Source organism: Cebus imitator, unplaced genomic scaffold, assembly GCF_001604975.1.
Source record: "Cebus imitator isolate Cc_AM_T3 unplaced genomic scaffold, Cebus_imitator-1.0 Scaffold321, whole genome shotgun sequence".
Classification (NCBI taxonomy): Eukaryota; Metazoa; Chordata; class Mammalia; order Primates; family Cebidae; genus Cebus; species Cebus imitator.
Window position 1 is genome coordinate 2092884 of NW_016107636.1, and position 24192 is coordinate 2117075.

Sequence of the window (24192 nt, forward strand, 5' to 3'; positions counted from 1 at the left end):
CCTTTCCAAATAGATTTGATTTTGTGTTTTGAATATTCACATTGCCTTATTACATAACATGTTATGAGTTTGTTGCATAATTCTACTTTACATAGCCCAGTCAGTAGAATATACATCTAATACAGGATGAAGCACCATATAAGATTCCTGGGAAAACCCTAAAAAGTCTAAGACTCGTGTTTTGCAAATTTGATGAACGAATATAAGATAGCTTAGGCTTAAAACATGGGCTTAAGGCAGACCACTAAAAACCTATGGAACTTTGTTTGTAATTAAGCCCTAATAAAAATAATATTACTTCTAATAAAAAAATTAGCGCAGTAAATCTCCACCACCATTTGCTCCTGGACTCATAGTCAGTACCTCCTTTCAGCTTTACACCCTTGGGCTCTTAATTCCTTCTTTAAGATGTGTCCTTCTTACATCTGGCTTCTAATAATTCCATTAAGTTTATAAACATGTGCTAAGGTGAGCCCTATACAGAAATCTTTTTTTTTTAAACACAGAGGGAATGTCTGTTGCAATTTCCTGTTTGCTTAACATAATTGAAATGATAGTGATTCTTGAAGCCATTAAATCAGCTATTTCTTGCACTGAAAGAGGGCACTTTGCAGGATTTTTCATTTTCAATCTGAGATTTTTCATTTACTACTAAGGCTTTCTCTTTAATAGTTTCAAAGTCTTAACATGTTGGGAAAAATTGTGATAAAACCAACTTTATTATTCTGAATCATTCACTGTTTACCAATTCTGTTTGTGCTGATTCATTTAAACATAACACTGTAGCAGAACAGAGTATTTAATTTTGATGTTTAAAAGTTAACAATTTGATAAAAATGTTCTAAAATTGATTGTGGAAATGGTTATACTGTGAATATAATAAAAAATGCTTAATTGTATGCTATTGGTGAAGTGTATTATGTGAATTATATTTTAATAAAATTGTTGTTTTAAAAGTTAGCAATTTCTTATTTCTTGTAAAAATGAAATTAAAACAAATGTGAAATTATGTTGCCAAAGTGATTGCACTCTTTCTTTTTTCTCATTAGGATCCTATTGTTAACTTTGAACTTCCAATTCATTTGGAGAAATGGTTTCCTCGTCATGTAATAAAGACCAAACGGGAAGATATTCGAGAGCTCATCTTAAAACTTCATTTACAGCAACAGAAGGGCAGCAGTAGCTAGTTAATCTGTACAAACATGACACAGATGTTCTCTAAGATTACTGGAAAGCCTCTTACCAGCATTTGTGTTAGCCAGCTCACAGAGAAGAAAATAACTTGCCGTAGTTTTATAAGTCATTGGAACATTATTTAAAATACATGAGATATATTATTAGAGTTGTTGGGATCTCATAGATGGAGTGGGAATGGGGGTGATATAGATAAACTTATTAGATATAAATTAAAATTTTATAAATATTTCATATTTTTCTGAGTAAATATGCTTGGATTATGCAATAGTATATGTAATGTGGGAATGTTTTTGTAGATAATAAAACTTATGTGATCTGTACTTCCACATAACTGGGTGTTGAGGGGAGTTAAAGCCTCCCTGGTGCCAGCCCCAATGCTTGTCAAATTTGTTGACAAGTCACATCATATTGTAATTCTATTCTTTGCAGCTCAAGCATGCAGTATGAATACTGTGTATTTTTTAAAAAAAGAATTTAGTATCAAGGCTTCAGAAAATGCCATTTACGGCATCCCTTCTGTATGTAACAAAAAGACATTCGTAATGTTAGGAAGATGATAAAAATTCGCTCTTTTAAGGTGCAGCTTATTATTCTCAATTGCTAAATGCAGTTACTCAGCTCTATTTTTTTCATTTCTTTTGATGTCATATGTGGGTATAATTTAGTTCATTTGTTCAGGGTAAACCTACAACAAAAAATTTTAGCTGTCCAAAATAGTTTTTAAAAAATTGTACTTGTAGCTCAACTTAGTTTATTTGAGGTATAGTTATATAAATATTCACTGTTTCATTATCATTGAATATATGTATAGTTTCTGTAATATAGAAGATAAAATTGGTGTCCTCATAACTTTAACAAAGAAAACCCTCAGTCCTATTTATTAATGGTTAGAATTAAATATATAATTTTATAACTCAGTTTACCCAGTATTCATCTGCAAAGCCAGATTGCTCTCATTGCTTTTATATTTTTAAACATAGTTTTTAGAGACCTATGATACTCATGGAGCTTAATTTTTTATTAAGTATTCAGGTAACAGTTCTGAATTCATGTGATGATGGTGGCATTATATATGATTAAACACTTCAGAACTTTCTAATGTTATCAGGAATATTTTGAGGGAGATATAATTATATTGTATTTTCTCAGATAAGAAAAATGTTTTTTAACAATATTATTTTAATCTTCTGTTTTAAGCATCCCTTGGATTTACATTATAACTATGTAAAGCAGTGAAGCAAAGGCAATTTTAGATAAAGCTAGAAAGTCTGAACGTTTTATTTCAAAATCATGTGAATTGAGGTGGTCATTTAAGCCTCAGTATCCTTAGCTTTTGTTGATTTTATCACTATCTTTATATTATTACAAAGATATTTGTCTTTTGGAGATTTCATATAAAGATGGCTATAATTACATATTTTCTTTCCCAATTTGTGTGTGTTTGGGGGGCACTTTTAAAGCTGACTGTTGTTTTGTACATCTACTTTTGGGAAAGCAAGTGTATAAGACATCTTGTGATTTCTTAACGTTTTTGTTTGTGTGTTCTTCAAAGATACCACTGTCCTTTATCGTGTTTTGAAAATTGTTTAAAATTCATTTTCCTAAATTAATGTGCAAATAATGCTTTGAGGATATCAATGTTTTATATTAAACATATTTCCAGTTCATTAAATTGAGGTGTAATTTTTTTCTTAAGAAACATGAGCTACCATTAGAAGTAAATTTCCAATTGTATGCTGCTCTGTGCATATCGTGAAATTGATGCTTACATTAATTTTTCTTCATATTTTATTAAGCATATAGTTTGAGTGTCATTTCAGTTCAGGGAAATTATTTAACATATACTGGTAGGCATTTTGCTAGGCACAAGAAATGAATGACAGCTTTTGTTCCTGAGTCATTTATGGTCATGTGAACATTTAAAATATCCTCCGGTAAGAACAACCATAGGGCTTCTTTGGGAATGCAGGAAGGAGCTGAGCTAGAGAGGGGTGTGTGTGTGTTAGTGAGAGGAGGTAGAGAGGTGGTGAGAGGGTCGTTAGTGAACAGAGCAAGCCTTCCTAGAGAAGATAATATTATTTTAAATTTACAGCTCTTGGGATGTAAAAAAAGGAGTTATTATATAAATCATATCCAATCACCTAATTACGACTTTAAAAAAGTTAACCTTTTGAAATCGACTTCTTTTGTGGCAAGAGGAAAAAGGGGTTTCAACTTGGCATAGAGATCCTGTCCTTTATCTTGTTCCAGCCTGTATTCTGTTTTCATCTTTCCATCGTCCTCTACTTTTGCAGTTGTATAAAGTTATTCACTCGTGTGTTTAGATTCTTCCCCCTGCAGTCTCTTGTAACTAAGCTTGTCCCTTTGGAAATTTGGAAGCTTTGCCCTTGCATTGTTAAGAGCCATGGTTCTGTGTGTATGAGGCTTCTGTCTGCTTCTGTGGCCTGCTCCCACCCAGGTGGTCTCTTCTATGACAACTTAGTGCATCCTTCTTGGGGGCTGAAAAAATCAGTCAGGACTCCTATAAAGACTCCAGATGAAGATGTACTTTACTTGAAATTATTATTATAACACTGTTTCCTGTGCCGTAATTTTCTACAAAGTAAGCCTGGAGCCATGTTTTGTCCCCTGAGTGTGAATGTCACTTTGAACCCAAGTCTAAAGATGCTTGTGTGGAGTGGGTGTTGTGACATTGTCCTGCCATCCCTTTTCACCAATTCTTGTGGACTTTATTTTTTCAAAATTGAACTCAAATGTTACTACCCCTACACCTATTCAAACAATACTTCATTCCCTCTCCTGCTCCCCTGCAACAGTTTGTATATACTTCTCTAATTACTTTTTAAATATTATTTGTATACATGTTTTTCTCTTTAGACTGTAAGCTCCTCAAAGACTGGAAACATTTTTCCATTTCCCGATTAAGTATGTTAGTAGCGTATAGTAAACACTCAGACAATTTTGTTGAGTCAATAAATGATTTGTAACTAAGTTTGGATGAAGGAATCTGTATTGGTTATCTCTAGAGCACAGAGTTTTATGTTTAGTTTCTCATGTGCTTATGATTTTGGGACATTTCTTGAACCAAAAAAAGGTTCAAAGACCATCCTATGAGATTTTGAAATATTACCTAAAAAGAATCCCCTTAAATACAAACTCAAGGAATATTTTTTTCTGAGTAATTAAACATTAGAGCATAGAACAAATCTGCCTCATCTGTCAGTAAAAATCCAAAATTCCTGCCAAAACTTTCGAGGTCTTCTATAATCTCAACCTTTTGAGACTTCATTCCCAACCTATTTGCTGTATGCTCCTATCCTGCTCTAGCAACGGCCTTCCTGTTTTCTGTATAAACAGTATACTTCTCCACCTTACTTATCACGACTGGAGATTTCTTTCCTAACCCTTAGTTTTTCCCACTAACAATCCCTACCTCTGCCCACTGAAATACTGAAATGCCAAGTAGGCCATTCAAGGCCCGGCTGAAATACCTGCCCCCTGCTTCCCACCCCCGCCCCTTGCTTTTACTAGTTAGAGTTACTCCTGCTTTTGGATTCCTATGATACAAACTTACAATGGCTATCACCTACTGCTTTGTATCATAGATGCAGTTATTCTAAGAGTGATGCAGTTAAAAGTTACAAATCCAACAAAGGTCAAGTTAAATTGAATTTGAAAAATGATGACCATATTTAGAAACAAATGAACCCAGATGAATTTCTTACACTTTTTTTTAAAGTACAGGTTTCTGAAATTATATATTTTATAGAACATAATGTAATAAATGTTTTAGAAGCTTTTATGTCAATTATTTTAAATGTAAGTTAATGGAAAATTTATTTTGGAGGTTGAATAAAATAGAATTTCAAAGCTTGAAACATCTTTGGACTTTGTGAACACCTGCAATATAAGATGATTACTGTTTACAAAGTTTACTAGTAATACAAATACATTAGTTTACAGAGAACTTTAGTATCTCATAATTCTTAACAATGACCCTGTGATACAGGTAGAGATTATCACACCTAATTTCTTTGGTGAGCAAACCAGCTCAAAGAGCTTAGGTTATTTACCAAAATCGAATATTAAGTGATAAAACCAGGGTTTGAGCCCAGGTTTTCTCAATCTAAGTACAGCAGTCTTTCTAGATTACTATGATTCTCAGAAGATTTTTTAGCTTTTTGGTCAAGGCTGTCAAAAAGGATAATTTCCAACTAATATCTGTTACCTAAGAGTTGTCCCTTGTTCTGAATTGACAACATGAAACTTTTCATAAGACTAAACTTTGGCTTAGCTAATAAAATTTTCGGCTTTTTTCTCCTACTCATACAATAAATTTGGCAAATAAGTTTCTTATGAACTTACCAGTATTTTGCAAAGACAACTATGCACATGTATTTAATGGTCATTTAGATTTGTTAGCTTTTATAAAGGCTGAAAATGTGGTTTATTTGAGGCTATATTGAAAAAAATATACTTGAGCTTTTCCTAAAGCATAAAATAACATGGAGTGTGATTTAGCTAACACAATTAGTCAAGGAATCTCAAGAGAAATGTGGTTTAGATCTTTACAAAGCACTTTTTTTTCCCAGAGAATGTTCCCAGCAATAACATGAAATAAAATATAATTTCATTGCTATTTGATAGTAAATCCTAGTTTCCACAGGGATTCTGACTAATTTAATTGCTTTCTGCTAGTTGTATTTGATTTAAAAACTGTTCTAATATAGAGAATTTCATCTGCAGAGAAAATCTTTACTTGGTTAAGAGTTCATCATATAGATAAACATACTGGGCCTCACATTTGATGGCAAATGAAACAACAAAGTTATCCCACAGCTGTCATTTATGTTAACTGCTTAATATGTTCCAGGCACTATTCTAAGCAATGTGAAGATTAAGTTAGTTAGTTAATTTAATCTGCACAGTAGCTCTACCATAAGCTTACTATTTCTGTTCTATTTTATACATAAGGAAGGAGACAAAATAAGTGATTTTTTTCTGTCAAGGAAGGACATTTGCAAGAAAGTTTCATTACAAAAACTAAATTTGTTATGTACGTAGCTGTGTATTATTGAAGTAGGTAGATATAGTCAGTCTGAATATTATATGCTTATATATCTTAGTCCCTAGGAAAACCCGGAGAACATGTGACTCTATCAGGTTCAACTAATAGATTCAGAAAAGCTGGAAAAATCAGTGAATTATATGTGAAACACATTATTCTTAATGGACTGCTTGTTAAAGGCAAGGAGAGTGTCAGTAAAGAGCTTAGCTAGCTAGATTAGAATAAAGAAATTGTCTCTCTCCATCTGTCCTAATTAGCTTAACTCACCTGCTTTTATAGCATGCTGGTTATTTCAGAAAAGAAGTGAGAGCTGCTTTGAAAGGACAACCGTTTTTCTTTATGCTAATTTATAATGGTTTTGAAGTGGTTGTTCATTCTCAAACACAGGTTTTTAAATGTTAGGTCTTTCCTATAACTCTTTGTTATTGGAAGTTTCAAGGATTTGGACGCTCAGTTAAGGATTTTGTCCTCTCCTCATTCCTTTGGTTTTGGCTCAAATGATTATGTTTCCTTTTTTTGGGAAGATTTCTTTGGGTATTTTGATATTTGTCCTGATAGAAGGAGACTTTCCATCATTAACAGGTATTTAAAACTCTACATTTGTTTTTATCCTTCCATATCTGTAGTATATTCTCTTTAAAAATAGCATTATTTGATGTGATTTCTGTAAGAAACTGAATCAAATGCTACTTTACTAATTTTTGATATTGCTTCATTTAAACTATTTAAGAAAGTTTCCAATAATTTTGGTTTTCCCTCCTCTTCGGTAATTCTGGTTTAAACCTTTTATTTATTTTTTTGAAATTGGATGTATACTTACTTGATTTTTGATAACAATCTTGAATTAAAGGAGTGGGAGTTAAATGGAAAAACATTGAATGCTTCACTCCTCCTTATGCTTAGATGTGCACGCCTATGATTTGAGCATTGGCTTCTGAATCCTAATGTAGCACAAGTGTCAGTTTTTCTTTATTTGTTACCTTTTATACTGTATCTTCATTATCAGAAGACTTGATTATACTTTCACTTTGTAGCACAAACCTACTTATCTTTAGAGGAGATCCAAGAACCCAAGAGTGCAGTTTCTTTTCTCCTGCCTGAAGAATCAACAGACCTTTCTCTAGCTACCCAAAAGAAACAGCCTCTGGACCGCAGAGAAACTGAGAGACAGTGGTTACTCAGAAGGCGGAGATCTATTCTGTTTCCTGATGGAGTAAAAATCTGCCCAGATGAAAGTGTTGCAGAGGCTGTGGCAAATCATGTGAAGTATTTTAAAGTTCGAGGTAAGCAAACATCCCAATCCTTCAGCTCCATAGTGAAATTCAAACATAGTTCAATCATTTGTTAGGTAACATTGTAAGTCAAAAATTTTGATAATTTAGACAGGACTGAGCCAAAACTACCTTTCTGTTGCTAAGAATATAATATTAATGTAACGTCAGAGAACAGTTTACATTAAGAGAGGAGGTATTTTTTTTCCCCAGTGCCCTTCAATTAAGGCAATAGTATCATTTAATAATGACATGCACTTAACCAAAGGAAGAACACTTTCATGATTTGAGTTTGTAGGCTTTTGGTATGTTATGTAAGAAACTTTTTTCACATGAGGACAGTCACAATATGATGTCTTTCATTAATTTCAATAACATATTCAGAGAGGAAATGTCTTAAATCTTTTTAAGCGCTTCAAAAATACCAGTTTATGTTTTGGGCTACATTACTTTTTACTTCTTCATTACAGTAAATGCCTAAGTATACCCACAAAACAGATTTATGAAAGTATACTTATCTGCTTGCCTATTTATTGATAGTTACTATATACATAAAATATAATCAGTTTCTATATTTTATAGTTCAGTTATTCTACAGATTGACACTGGTTCCTCTCTGGTTGGTACACATAAAACTTCTTACATCTAAAATGATGGCATTTTTCGAAATAAACTCTCACATTTTATTTTGTTTTTAATTAAACAGTATTCTTGATCTCATACCCTTTTAGGTAAATTCATTCCATTTCTCATATATTTACTAACATTGCTTTACTGACCTTAGTATATCCCTTAGACATTTGAAGGACTCCCAAACTTTGCTTTTTGCTGCTCAAGAGCCAATAAAAAGCTATAATATGGATGTGATGTTAGTAAACAAGGTGGAGATAGATGATGAAGTGATTGTAAAATTAAGCTTTTAAATTCATGCATTTATTCATTAATTCATTAATTCAGCAAATGTTTATTAAGCCTGAATTTTCCAGGCACTGGATTATATGAACATTCTGTCTGAGTTGCTACTTTATCTTCTTCATTTTCCTTTTTCTGTCCTTCCGTTCTTCCTTTCTCATTAAAGTTTTAAAAATACAGTGAAAATTTAATATAATACCAGCTATTACACATATTTATATATTTGATATTTTTGTTTATTAAAGTAGTACAATGTATTATATTGGCAGCTTTTTATGGGTGTATTTCCATTTTTTGATTGTATTTGAGAGCTATCAAATATTACGCAATAAACTTTCCTTTTACTTTTTAAATCGAGGTCCATAGACCTGGCGTTTTGGGTATAGGGCGTATGCCAGAAATGGAAAATTCCAGACAGTGAGAAGAGAATAAAGGAACTGAAGGTGAATGAGAATGACAGTTAATAATTTATCAAGATTTTATTTCTACCACCTGGATTTTTACTTTATTATTATTTATTTATTTATTTGAGATAGAGTCTCATTCTGTTGCCCAGGCTGGAGTGCAGTGGCAGCGAGATCTCGGCTCGCTGCAACCTCTGCCTCCTGGGTTCAAGCTATTCTCTTGCCTCAGCCTCCCAAGTAGCTGGGATTACAGGCACTTGCCACCATGCTTGGCTAGTTTTTGTTTGTTTGTTTTGTATTTTTAGTAGAGACAGGGTCTCACCATACTGAGACAGGGTCTCATTATTTTAAAATGAGACTATATAGATATTTTGGCAGCTGATTAAATAGTGAAGAGGAAATGACCAATCATGTAAGGGATTTGGTCATACCTTTTGATTGCTTTGCTCTTGTTTTTATAAATTCAAGAAATACTGTTGAAAAAGAAGCTCACAATAATGAAAATAAAGTATTCCTAGAATAATTGATTTTAAAATACAGATGCTGTGAATAAGATCCTTGAAAAAGGATTTCATACAGCTAAGGTGGTTGGCACACCACATCAAGATTATAGCTGAGACAGCTGTTACTGTCATGGTAAAAAATAAATATTTCATTTGTTATGTTTTTAAAAATGGAGAGAAATGAGTATTTCAACATAGGTCTTGCTTGATTTTGAAGAGATAATTTGTATTATGCCCGTAACACCAAATGTTTGCGATTTCGAGGGAGGGAATTCTTCAGTCTTAGCCTTTTCTACCAAGCTAATTTAGTCTAATGGTTTTCTCAGTTTTTCCTTCATAGAGAATTTGGTATCAATTACTAAATGTTGTAACAAATTTGATAAGTGTTTCTAAGCAAGATGCAACTATATTTAACCTAATGATTTGTAAACTTAGATAGCATACTTGGACACCCCTCTCTTTAAAAAAAAAAAAAGTTTGTTGGACTTTTAAAAATATAGCTTTATTGAGGTGTATTTTAATGGAATATAGCCTGCATATATTTAAAGTATACCATTTCATTAGTTTTGACAAATATATCCTTGAAACCATCATTATAGTTAAGATAATAAACTTATGAATCACTCTTAAACATTTCTTTATGACCATTTATAATCCCCACTTTCCCCACTATCTCTCCTTACCCCAATACTGAGGCAACCATGAATCTGCTTTCTATCACTATATATTTAGTTTGCATTTTCTATACTTTTATATAAAAATGGAACATACTCTTTAGTATATGTTTATTTAGTACTCTTTTTTGGTCTTGTTTATTTTACTCAGTGTAATTATTTTGAAATTCATGCATTTTTTTGTGTATCCGTAGTTTGTTGGCTTTTATTGTTAGGTAGTATTCTATATTATGGGTATAATATAGGATATTTGGGTTGTTTTTAGTTATTACTGATTACAAGGAAAAAATTATGATCATTTGGGTACAAGCTTTTCTGTGAACAGATTTTCATTTCTACTGAGTCATAATAGTGGAACATCTGGGTCATGTGATAGGTGTATGTTAACTTTCTAAGAAGTTGTCAAGTTTTCCAGTATGACTGTATCACCAGCAGTGTGGTAGGATTCCATTTTCTTCACATCCTTGCAACATTTGGTATAGTTGGTCTTTTTTAACTTTAGCCATTCTAGTGGATGTATACTTATTCTGGTTTTAATTTGTATTTACTTAACCACTTATGACTAACAGTTTTGAGCACTTTTTTTACATAATTATTTGTCATTTATAGATCTTTTTTAGTGAGGAGTCTATTTGAATATTTTGCCCATTAGAAAATGAATTCCTTGTCTGTTATTGAGTTGTAATTGTTCTTAGTGTGTTCTAAATATAAGTTCTTTGTCAAACATATCTTTTGCATACATTTTTTCTCATAATATGTAGCTTGCCTTTTCTATTTTCTTAACAATGCCTTTTAAAGAGTGGAAGTTTTGACATTTGACAAAGTCCAGTTTATCAGGCTATTCTGGGGAGCATCCTTTTAGTTTTTGATCTAAGTTTGCTTAACGTAAGATCACAAAGTTTTTTTCTCAGTCTTTTCCTGTAGAAATTTTACAGTTTTTAGGTTCTAGGTTTAGATCTGTGATCTGCTTTAATTTTTGTTTATGACATATGAATCAAAGTTAATATTTTTGTATATGCGTAGTTAATTGTTTCAATGCCATTTGTTAAAAAAGATTGCCCTTTCTTGCCTTTGCACCTTTGTTGAAAGTCAGTCTTTATATATGGTGGATCTGTTTCTGCAGTCTTCATTCTGTTCCACTTATTTTTCTATTTTTATGCCGATACCGTACTGTCTTATTTACTGTAAGCTTTATTATAGATCTTTAAATCAGATAGTGTAAGTTCTTCAACTGTGTTCTGTTTTCAAATTTGTTTGGGTATGCAGTCTTTTACAATTCCATATAAATATTAGAATTAGCATACCAAGTTTTACAAAAGGCTGCTGAGATTTTGATTGGGATTGTGTTTTATTCTGTAAATCAATTAGGGGAGAATTGCATTGCCATCTTATCAATACAGGTTGACTATCTGTCATCCAAAATGCTTGGGACCAGAAGTGTTGTGGATTTCACATTTTCTTGAGTTTGTGAATATTTGCATAGACATGAGGTATCTTTAGAATGAGACTGAAATCTATGCACAGAATTCATTTATGTTTCATGTATACCTTATACACACATCTGAAGTATTTTTATACAATGTTTTTGATAATTTTGTGCATGAAATAAGTTTTTGTACATTGAACCATCAGAAAGCAAATGTGTCACTATTTCAGGCACCCATGTAGACAATCTGTAGTTGTTTGGTGTCATCATCATTCCTGACTCTGAATTTACATGCTACAAACAAGCAATCATTTTCTTATACCTATTTACATATAAGTACTTTATGGTAAAAATACGATATACTGTTAATACTGTGAAGAAGAATGTGTTCAGGGTAACTAAGCAGAACAGTAGCGTTACCAGAATACCTGTATCAGCTGTTAAACAGCAGTAAGAACAATGGCAGGCTTTTAGTTTCTATCCACAATGATGTGTTTTGATTAAAGGTTTTTCAATAAAGTACAACGTACTTTATTACTATTGTTCGTGTGTCTGGCCTGCATGGGTGCCATTTTATGACCCTTTGTGGGTGGGCTCGGTGGAGTAAGAGAGGCATTTGTAGATTAGCTATCTAAAGCTCTCTTCAGAAGTTACTAAAGGCTATATCCTTATTTGTCAAGGATAAGAATTCTGAACTGTTTAGTTGCAGGCCAAGTAGTGAAGTATGCAGTATTTGTCTGTGATGGAATTTTGCCTTCCTTGGTACCTCTTTGCCTGGAGATCATGCTGATTTTGTTCTTCTCTCTTTTGCCTATAGTGTCCTATCTAGGTTTCTCCTTTCTGAGCTACGCAAATGCTTCAGAAAATGTAACCATTCTGAATCCTGTTATTCCAAGTTAGCTGAAACTTCTTGTCAGATAGCTCCCAATTGAAAAGCCATTGGATTAAGGATGCATTACCTTTCCAGAGGGAATTTTATTTTTTTACAGCTTTTACTGGGACGTAATTCATATATTATACAATTTACCCATTTATATTACAAAATTCAGTGGCTTTTTAGTATATTCACAGATATACCAAATCACCACAGTCAGTTTAAGAACATTTTTATCACCTAAAAAAGAAACATGAGAACCTTTAGCTGTCATCCTCTTATCCTTTTATCTCCCTTCCCCATCTTCCCAGGCTTAAGTAACTGCTAATCTACTTTCTGTCTCTATGGAATTGTGAATTCTGGATATATCATACAATAAGATCATATAATACATGGCCTCTTGTGACTGGTTTCTTTTAATTTGCATATTGTTTTCAAAGTTCATATCCATGTTGTGCATGTATCAGTACTTTATTTCTTTTTATGGCTCAATAATATTCTAGTGTATGGATATATCACATTTGTCAGTCAATGGGCATTTGGGTTGTTTTCATTTCTCTTAGGTCAATCAATATCTAGAAGTAGAATTTCTGGGTCATGCAGTAACTTTATGTTTAACTACATTAGGAACTGCCAGACTAATTTCCAAAGCAACTCTACTGTGTTATATCCCACAAGCAGTGTATGATGGTTCTGATTTATTCACGTCTTTGGCAACACTGTTTTCTCTCTCTCTCTTTTTTAAATTATAAGCATTCTCATGGATTTGAAGTCTCACTGTGATTTTGATTTACATTTCCCTAATGATTAATGACATTCAACTTTTCCTATGCTTGTTGCTGATTTGTATATCTTCTTTTGAAAAATGTCTGTTTAGATCTTTGCCCATTTTTAAATTATGTTGTCTCTTTATTGAGCTGTAAATTATTTATCTATTCTGGCTATAAATCCCTTATCAGATAAATGATTTGAAAATGTTTTATCCCCCCCTCAAAAAAAGAAAACATTTTATCCCATTCTGTGGTTTTTCACTTTCTTGATGGTATCTTTCATGCGCAAAATTTATTTTGACGAAGTTCAAATTATCTATTTTTTGAGCCTTTGGTGTCATAACTAAGAATCTATTGCTGAACCTGAGGTCATAAAGATTTATTCCTGTATGTCTTTCTAAGAGTTTTATAGTTTTGGTATGTACATTTAAGTCTTTCATCTATTTTGAGTTAATTTTTTTTTGTATGTGATATGAGGTAAGGGTCCAAATTTATTCTTTTGCACATGACTATCGAGTGGTCCCAGCACCATTTGTTGAAAAGACTATTCTTTTCCATTGAGTGATATTAACACTCTTGCTGAAAATCACTTGACCATGACACATGATTTATTTTGGGACTCTCAATTGTATTCCATTGATTTATATGTCTATTCACGTGCCAATTCTGTAGTCTTTGCTTTGTAGTAAGTTTTGAAATCAGGCATGAGTTCACCATCTCTGTTGTTTTTAAAATTATTTGGCTATTCTAGGTCCCTTGCAATTTGACATAAATGTTATAGTAAGGTGGTCATTTTCTACAAAGAAGTCAGCATGTATTCTGATAGGATTGCACTGAATGTGTAAATCAGTTTGGAGGTAATGACATCCAACAGTGTTAAATATTACAATCTATAAATATGGGAAGATTTTCCATTTATTTAGCTCTTTATTTTTTAAAAATATTTTTTGTTTTCAGGGTATGTTTTGCATTTTGGGAGACTTAAGTGTATTCCTAAGTATTTTATTCTTTTTGATGCTTTTGTATATGTACTTGTTTTCTTATGTTCATCTTTGGATTGTTCATTGGTATCATATACACATACAACTGATTTTTATATATCAGTTTTGTATCTTGCAACCCTGCTGAACTTGTTTATTAGTGCTACTAGTTTTAAAATGGATTCCTTAGGCTTTTCCAGATATAAGCTCATGTCATCTGCAAATAGAGAGTTCTTTTCTAATTTGGCTGCCTTTTATTTTCTTTTCTTGCCTAATTGCCCTGGTTAGAATCACTGATTTTCCTATTTTTTTTTTTAACCTAGTTGTGGTAGATTTTTCTGAGCAAATGCTTCTTCATTTGTCATGTGCCCCTAGGACCATTTCCAGAGCTTTTAAATAATTGTTTTCAAAATCATTTTTGCCAGTTTCTCTGGGGAGTGGATCTGTGTAGCGCCTCACTCTTCATGCTGGAAATGGGACTCTGGTAATTGCATTTTAATAGCCTACAAGGTATAAAAGTGTTAAATGTAACTTAAAAGAATGAATTTTTATGGAATATTTTAGACAAAGCATTGAACTACTGAGAGAGAGAGCTTTTTGTAGGAAGTGAGAAAACATTGTCCAAAGCATAATTTATAGGAGACAGCTTCACTCTGCGAAGCTAGAATAGAGGTCAAGGGAAGGTCTGCTATGAAACCTGGTGATTTATATCCCTTCTGGATGCTCTCCCATATTCCTTCCAACTATATTTCTTCAGCACACAGTAATGCTTTTCAAAGATTTTATGAAAAAATTTTAAACAGAAAAGTGAAAGACTAATATAAACACCCATTTTCTCACAACATAGTTCTACAGTTAACGTTTTATTATATTTGCTTTATTATTTATCTATCTCTCTAAACACGTTTTTTTTTTGTTTTTTTTTTAGTTAGGGTCTCACTTTGTCACCCAGGCTGAAGTGCAGTGGCGTGATTACACCTTACTGCACTCTCGATCTCCCTGGGTTTAGATGATCCTCTCACCTTAGTTTCCTGAGTAGCTGGAATACAGGCATGTGCCACCCTGCCCAGCTGATTTTTTGTAATTTTTGTAGAGACAAGACATTGTTGCCCAGGCTGATCTCAAACTCCTGGGCTCAAGTGATTTACCTACTTTGGCCTCCTAATATGCTAGGATTACAGGTGTGAGCCATCTTTTTTTAAGTTGTATTTCATAAGTTGAAGACAACTGTACAATTCCCCCTAGATATTTCTGTGTGAGTATCATTAACTAGAGCTCAATATTGGTTTACTTTCTGAAAGGTGAAATTTACAGAGTAAAATGCATAAATCTTATGTGTACCACTTGGTGACTTTTGACTAATACATATTAACCCAAACTTCTCTCAAGTTTTAGGATATTATTATCCCAGAAAGTTCTCTTATATCCCTTCCCAAATACTTACCATTCTAGTATGCAGCCACTCTTTAAATCATTTTTTAAACTCATAGATTATTTTCAATTTCCTAGGACTTTATATAAATCAAATAGTATGTGCTTTTTTGTATAATGCTTCATTCACTCAGCCCCTTGTGATTCATCTATGTTGTTACATGAAATAGTAATTTCCTTATGATTCCATTATATGGCCATTCGTTTATTTTTCTATTGATGGATACTTGGGTGGTTTTCATTTTTAAGTAATTATGAATAAAGATGCTATGGCATTGAACATAAGTCTTTCTGTGGCTATATGCTTACAGATGTCTTAAAGGAATACCTAAGAGGAAATTTCTGGATCATAGATGGTATAGTCTGGCTGTGTCCCCACCCAAAATCTCACCTTGGGTTGTAATCCCACATGTTGGGGATGGGACCTCATGAGAGGTGATTAGATCATGGGGGTGGTTCCCCTGTTCTGTTTTCATGATACTGAGTGAGTTTTTACAAGATCTGTGGCTTTATAAGGGGCTTTTCCCGGCTTCACTCAGCACTTTTCTCTCCTGATGCCCTGTGAAAAAGGACATGTTTTCTCCCCCTTCCACCAGGATTATAAGTTTTCTGAGGCCTCCGTAGCCATGCAGAACTGTGAATCAATTAAATCTCTTTCCTTTGTAAATTCTTCAGTCTTGGGTATTTCATAGCAGTGTGAGAATGGACTAATACAGAAAATTGGTACCACATAGTAGGGCATTGCTATAAAGATACCCAAAAATGTGGAAGCAACTTCAGAACTGGGTAACAGGCAGAGATTGGAACAGTTTGGAGGATTCAGAAGAAGATAGGAAGACGTGGGAAAGTTCAAAACTTCCTAGACACTGGTTGAATGGTTTTGACCAAAATGCTGATAGTGATGTGGACAATGAAGTCCAGGCTGAGGAGGTCTCGGATGCAGATGAGGATCTTGTGGAACTGGAATAATGGTGACTCACTATGTCTTAGCAAAGAGACTGGTGGCATATTGCCCCTGCCCTAGAAATCTGCAGAATTTTGCACTTGAGAGAGATGATTTAGGGTATCTGGTGGAATAAATTTCTAAGCCACAAAGCATTCAGAATGTGACTTGGGTGCTGTTAAAAGCATTCAGTTTTATGTATTCACAAAGATATTACTTGGAATTGAAAGTTATGTTTAAAAGGGAAGCACAGCATAAAAGTTCAGAAAATTTGCAGCCTGACAATGCAATAGAAAAGAAACCCATTTTCTGATAAGAAATTCAAACTGGTTGCAGAAACTTACATAAGTAATGAGGATCCAAATGTTAATCACCAAGACAATGGAGAAAATGTCTTCAGGGCATGTCAGAGGTCTTCATGGCAGCTCCTCTCATAACAGGCCTGGAGGCCTAGAAGGAAAAAATGGCCAGGTCCAGAGCCTTGCTGCTTTATGCAGTCTCTGGGCTTGGTGCCCTGCATCCCAGCCATGGCTAAAGTGGGCCAACATAATGCTTAGGCTGTTGCTTGAGAGGGTGCAAGCCCCAGGCCTTGGTGACTTACATGTGGTGTTGGGCCTGCAGGTGCACAGAAGTCAATAATTGAGGTACAGGAACCTTTACCTAAATTTCAGAGGCTGTAGGGAAATGCCTGGGTATCCAGGCAGAAGTTCTGGGCAGGAGTGGAGCCCTCATGGGGAACATCTGCTAGAGCAGGGTGGAAGGGAAATGTGGGGTTGGAACCCCCACGCAGAGTCCCCACTGGGGCACTGACTAGTGGATCTGTGAGAAGAGGACCACTGTCCTCTAGATCCCAGAATGGTAGATCCACCAACAGCTTGCACCATGTACCTGGAAAAGCCATAGATACTTAATGTGACCCTGTGATGGCAGCTGGGAGGCAGGCTGTACCCTGCAAAGCCATATGGGTGGTGCTGCCCAAGACTGTGGGAGCCAACCTTTTATATCAGTGTGACATGGATGTGAGACATGGAGTCAAAAGAGATCATTTTGGAGCTTTAATATTTGACTTAATTTTGGCCAATTTCTCCCATTTGGAACAGGTGTATTTACCCAAAGCCTGTACTCTCATTATATCTAGAAAGTAACTAACTTGCTTTTGATTTTACAGGCTCATAGGTGGAAGGGACTTGCCTAGTCTCAGATGAGACTTTGGACTTGGACTTTTAGGTTAATACTGGAGTGAGTTAAGACTTTGGGAGACTGTTGAAAGGGCATGATTGTGTTTTGAAATATGAGTATGTGAGATTTGGGAGGGGTCAGGGCAGAATGATATGATTTGCTTGTATCCCCACCCAAAATCTCATCTTGAATTTTAATCTGAATTGTAATCCCCATGTGTTGGAAGCAGGACCTTGTGGGAGATGACTAGATCATGGGAGTAGTTCCCCCATGATGTTCTGGTGATAGTGAGCAAGTTCTCACAAGATCTGGTGGATTTATAGGGGTCTTTCCCCCACTTCACTCAACGCTTTCCTTTCCTGCTGCCATATCAAGCAGGATATGTTTGCTTCTCTTCCACTGTGATTGTAAGTTTCCTGAGGCCTCCTTACCCATGTGGAACTGAGTCAATTAAATCTATTTCCTTTATAAATTACCCAGTCTTTGGTATTACTTCATAGCAGTATGAGAATGGACCAATACAATAGGTTTGGTGTATATTTTGTTATATAAGAAACAATATTTATTTTCAAAGTGGTTGTACTATTTTACATTCCTACTAAATATGAGGCTTCTGGTTGCTCTGCATTTTTGCCAAATTTCGGTGTTGTCCATGTTAAAAAATTTCAGTCATTCTGGTTTGTGTGTGGATACTTTAATTTGCATTTCTCTGAAAAATCTGTTAAAGCTTAAAAATTGTTTTGGCTTAGACTGTCTTCTTCCATCAAATAACTGTTGGACAATCAGAATTGAACATGATAATACTATATGATATTCATGCAGCACTTTGCAATTTGTGAAGTACTTTCACAGATAAGATTAATAAGGCAGTAATTATCCTGTTAAAAAAGACAGACGAGTCCATTGAAGCTTTGAATAGTTAGATAAGTTACCCATGGTTATCAAACTAGTACACAGTAAAGCTAGAGCTGGAACTTAGATCGTCTGACTCTGTGAGTCTAGAGGTTCCACCTCAATATACTGCCTGATGTGCATTCAATCTTCTTGCTATGAAAAATAGTTTTTTTGATCTCTTGTTAAATCTAACTTTCTGTCTTACCACTCTCCTCCTTTTCCCTTTCATCCTGGTCTATGTGTTACCTGCAGTGTCCTGCACCTCTGGAATGGTTACAGGACAGCAGTACATTCAGTACTATACGAAATGTGCAGACATCTCATTTAGCAGCCTTTCAGATCTGATGCTTTGGAATAACTTAGCAAATACATTGATTAGTTTTTCTTTTAATACAGCAACATATTTTTCCTGAATATCATTTTTAAAGTCATATGTATGTGTGTATGTATATATATATATTTAAATTAAATTAATAGGCTATATTTCTTAGAGCAGTTTAAGATTTATAGAAAAATTGAACAGCATGTTCAGAGAGTTACCATATATTCCCTCAACTCATTCAATACTTTTCTCTTTTACTACCATTTTGTATTATTGTGGTATATGTGTTACAATTTATGTGACAATATTGACACATTATTATTAACTGAAGTTCATAGTTAACATTAGGGTTCACTCTTTGTGTTGTACATTCTATGGGTTTTGACAAATGTATAACAACATGTATCCTCCATCATAGTATCATATGGAGTACTTCCACTGCCCTAAAAATCTGCTGTGCTCCTCCTATTCATCCCTCCCTCCCCCAGCCACTGGAAACCACTGATCTTTTTACTGTCTCCATAGTTTTGCCTTTTTCAGAACGATATTGGAATCACCAGTATGCAGTCATTTCAGATTGGCTTCCTGTACTTAGTAATGTGCATTAAAGTTTTCTCCATGTCTTTTATGGCTTGAAAGCTCATTTCTTTTTATCACTAAATAATATTTTAGATACATCACTGAATAATATTTTAGAGAATAATATTTTAGATTTCAACTATTGAAGGACGTCTTCATCACCCCCAAGTTTTGGCAATTATGAAAAATGCAACTTTAAATACTTGCGTGCAGGTTTTTGTGTGGGCATAAGTTTTTTATGTATAAAAAAGAGTAATTACTATTTTCTGTTTTCAGATATGAAATATAGTAGTTTGAGAATGATAATTTCAGGGTGATATCTTCTACCTGATTTTATGTAGTACTTTCTGCTTCCTTTAAGCTTTGAGGAAAATTTCAAAAACTTTTTTTTTTTAAATCAGAAATATTTGATGACTTTTTGAGCAAGTAGATGCAATGCAGTTATGTCACAGCATTTAGCCAAAAAGCTCCAGTCCGTTCACAAATATCAGTGTCTCCTTCCCCAATGATCCTGAAAAGCAAAGAAGGTAGTTTTTGAAGTTATGGCTTTAGGAGAATATCTGTGAAATTAAGGAAACTGAAAATCACAGTGTCCATTATAAAAACACTGGATTACATACCAGATACTCAATATCAGCTCCACTTTTGTAAAGTATAAACATGGATTTTTTTTTTAAAGAGATGGGGGAGACACTCCAGCTTGTGAAGAGATGAATCAATTCCCTTTGCAAGAGAAAGTAATGGGAAATATAAATTATCTTCAGAAATGAAAAATTTAAACTGGACATACATACAGACAGCCTTTGACTGAGAATCATTCCTATGTCCCTCCAGAAAGGACACTTGACTGTCTCAGGGAATCTGTATAAATCAGTCTGTGATCATTGTGAGAACCCCAGAGCATGTTAGCTTTTTATAAAAACACCTCTCTATTTTCTAGTGTGTCAGGAAGCTGTCTGGGAAGCCTTCAGGACTTTTTGGGATCGACTTCCTGGGCGTGAGGAATATCATTACTGGATGAATTTGTGTGAGGATGGAATCACAAGTATATTTGAAATGGGCACAAATTTTAGTGAGTCTGTGGAACATAGAAGCTTAATCATGAAGGTAAGTGTCAAAACAAAGGAAGGAATTCCTGGGCTATTGTAGGGGCATACACACAGCTAAGGGTTAAAGGAAGAAAAAGCAAGTGGCAAATGCCTCTATTACTCTTTCGTTGACTTGGGCTATGTGAGTAAGCTGCCCTAGGGCGTGGCCTAGTCTTTTATTCCTAGCTCTGGCCTCTATAATATACATTATTAATATTTTCATGTTATTCTGTCCATAAAGAAAAAGAAGACATTATTAAATCAGATAAGAGCCTCAGCCTTGTTAACAGATGCAAATATTTAGAAATAATATTCAGCAAAGGTTTAGGCTAAGAATATAAATCTGTGAGAATCAAACATTTTTGCCAGAGTTTTACATGTTACAGACTCAGAATGAATAGCAATGACTCTAAGATAGAGGACGTAGTTCATTTGAATAAATGTTTAGTAAGGCATAGGTATGATTCTAATAATGAGTGTGCTTACTTGTTTTCCTTGTTTTAGACATTGGTTGACTCTTAGCAAAGGATAAATAAACCTGCATAAAGACAAATTACCTGCCACTTTTCCCTTTTCATGTAGCACATATATATTCATGACAGGAAAGTGAAACTGTCCAGACATATGTGGCAAATTGTTCATGCTGTCTGTTATTCTGTATATCTCCCTGTGCATCTATTCAGTTCCTCTATGTCCTCATATGTAACCTCCCTTGCAAGGAGCGAACCCGCAGCTTAGGGATTTAGTTACCATAATTCTTTGAGCTCCCACAATTATTTATTCATTTTTAATACTGTACTTTTTATATTTTATGATTATTAGTTGTATGTGTGACTAATTTCTGTGAGTCAAAAGGCAAGGATTATGTCATTGTTTGTTCGTTTTTGCATTCCTGGAAGGTAGTAAATATGCAGTAGATATTTGTTTAAATGAGCATATAAGCAATAACCACATTGTCTTTTTTTACTTAACACAGTAAATTTTATGAAGATTATTTTAAATACTGGTTCTAAGTATTATATACCTTACAGAGACTGAGTAAATAATTATTGACTGAATAACTGAGCTATTATGTGTCTAATCAAATTAGATTAGTATATCATAAAGGTAATAAAATATATTATCCTATTCTATTTTTGGATTTTATTTATAGTAGAAGAATTAAATTATTTTCTTTTAACATTTAGCCCAAGAGAGGCACGATCTCATTAAATGGGGGAAGTTGGGGAGAGAAGGGTGGTTTGATAAATGTGGGTGGACCAAAGATAAATTTTGCAACTTTTAATCATGGCACTGCACATTTTAATCAAAGTTACTGCGTGAGTTTCTGCCTGTCATGTTTTTAACTGCTCAGTATTACTATGATAATAGCTACTATTTTTTCAATATCTACCATGTGCCATGTCATGTATTAAACTCATTAATAAATTATTAGATGTTATAACAGCAACCTTATAAGGAGGTGGTAATGTCCCCATTTTACAGATAAGGACCTAGAATTATTAAATTCTTTATTCTATAACATAAAACCAGATATGGTGGAGCTTAAATCCAAACCCAGTTCTCTTTTCTAAAATCCATATTCTTTTCTTCACACCACTGGGCCTCCCTTCTCAATCATTCCCAATTTTACGAATTGTAGTGGCTAACATGGGATAGCTATTTAATGGAAAATATATAGACATATACACACATATACATACTTAGACTTATAACTGCATTGCCTATCTTCATTGTGTCCATAATATGTGATCAGCGTTACTGTAGTAAATATATATGATGTGTTAGTATTACCATAAGAGCACAGTCTTCTGATCTTATCTTGGAATGTATCTCTTACAAGTGGAACTTTTAGTAAATTTAGATCTGAAGGCATAGAAACTATACTTCCAATAATTATTTAATAGAAAAAGCAGATAAAGGGAATGATGTGTTGCCTGGGTAGGCAGAAAGGCGCATGAGCCAAGTGTTTGTAGGGAATGACCTGGGCCAATAAAAAAGGTGGACTGGGAATGATAGGAGATCAGACTAAAAAAGTGGATAATGTAACAAGCTTGGATTTAACTCTGTAGGATCACAGGAAACCGTGGAAGGGTTGTAGGTAGGTAAGTTGCAGGAGCTGATTGGGCAGTTTTGAATTTTAGAAAGGTTGTTATGGTTTCTACGTGGCATAGGATGGATTATAGGAGATAAAACTGGAGCAGAGAGACAAGCTAGGGTGTGGCTTCAGTACTCCAGGAGAAAGAGGATAAAGATCCCAACCAGACCATGAAATAGACAAAGGGAACTTGAGAGATGTAAATAGGAACAAGATTAGTAGGACTCTGATGGGTTAAGACAGGGTGAAGAATGGCCCAGGAAGCCTTCCAGTTTTTAGCTTGGGTAACTAAGACCAATAACTGGGGCACAGAAGCAGCTTTGTAGATGTGGCAGGGAGAATGAGTTCACATTTGATGTGTTCATTTGAACCACCTGTGTGAAATGTGAATTGCTTGATATTAAAGCAATTCACGTTGATGTTTACATATAAAGCCAAGGATAGGGGTTTGAGATGTCAATGTTGCTATAGGAATCACCATCCTGGAGTTAGTGCAGGCATACCTTGTTTTATTGTACTGCCTTTTATAGTACTTCACAGATACTGCATTTTTTCCAAATCAAAGGTTTACGACAACCCTGTGTCAAGCAAGTCGTTAGCGCCATTTTTCCAATAGCATGTGCTCACATTGTGTCTCTGTCTCACATTTTGGTAATTCTCAAAATATTTCAAACATTTAAAAGATTTTTTTCATCTCTTATGTGACCTGTGATCAGTGACCTTTGATTATTCCAATAACAATTACTATTATAATTGTTTTGGAGTGTCATGAACAATACCCATGTAAGATGACAAGCTCAATTGATAAATGTTGTTTGTGTTTCCACTGCTTCACCAAGTGAGTGTTTGTCAGTCTCTTTCCGTCTCCTCAGGCCTCCCTATTCCCTGAGACACAACAATATTGAGATCAAGCCAGTTAACAACCCTACAGTGGCCTCTAAGTGTTCAAGTGAAAAAAAAGAATAGCATGTCCCTCATTTTAAATCAAAAGCTAGAAATGGTTAAGCATAGTGAAGAACGTATCTGAGATAGGCCTTAAGCTAGGTCTCTTGTACCAAACAGTTAGCCGAGTTGTAAATGCAAATGAAAAGTTCTTGAAGGAAATTAAAAGTGGGGCTGGGGCCATGATGGCCAACTAGAAGCAGCGGTAGTCAGCGGCTTCCATCCAAAAGAACCATAACAGTGTGTGAAGCCTGCACTGGCAGCTGACGTACCAGAGTTTTGTCATCAGAACTGACTAGGTGGCTGGCTTGACCCACGGAGAGGAAGGAAGAGCAGTGTGGTGTGGTGGTCCCCAGCCAAGGGAGGCAGTGAGCATGCTACCCAGCCTGGGAAAATGTGCTTTTTCCATGGAACTGGGCAACCCACGGATCAGAAGACTGCCACTGGGGCCTAGGGTCCCAACCACAGAGCTGTACAGATTTTTCAACAGCCACTAAGCTGGAATCTGCTTAATCCTGCTGAGCTCCCGTGGGCGGAGGGGCGACCAGCACCACAGCTGCAGCTGCCTGCTGTCTAAGCAGTTTGAGCTCCTTGAGGGAGGGGCAACAGCCAACACTTGGTCTGATAGCTGCTAACA

The 24192-nt window shown here is 34.7% G+C and overlaps 2 protein-coding genes across 9 annotated transcripts in view; both read left to right on the top strand.

Moving 5' to 3' along the window:
- The window catches only part of SENP7 (SUMO specific peptidase 7), a 201395-nt gene extending 198484 nt beyond the window's left edge, over window positions 1-2911 (top strand). For 5 of the 8 annotated variants that reach the window (XM_017504344.2, XM_017504349.2, XM_017504350.2 and 2 more), the window contains one exon: window positions 1050-2911. In XM_017504344.2, the coding sequence (XP_017359833.1) occupies window positions 1050-1187 (138 nt within the window). In that variant the 3' untranslated portion in view covers window positions 1188-2911. The remainder of the gene's footprint in view (window positions 1-1049) is intronic. The other 3 variants (XM_017504347.2, XM_017504348.2, XM_017504352.2) reach the window with 1 other exon arrangement.
- Window positions 2912-5008: 2097 nt separating this feature from the next.
- IMPG2 (interphotoreceptor matrix proteoglycan 2) overlaps window positions 5009-24192 on the top strand; it is a 111291-nt gene continuing 92107 nt past the window's right edge. The window contains exons 1-3 of the mRNA XM_017504354.2: window positions 5009-6847; window positions 7300-7548; window positions 20368-20534. Of these exons, the coding sequence (XP_017359843.1) occupies window positions 6763-6847; window positions 7300-7548; window positions 20368-20534 (501 nt within the window). The 5' untranslated portion in view covers window positions 5009-6762. The remainder of the gene's footprint in view (window positions 6848-7299; window positions 7549-20367; window positions 20535-24192) is intronic.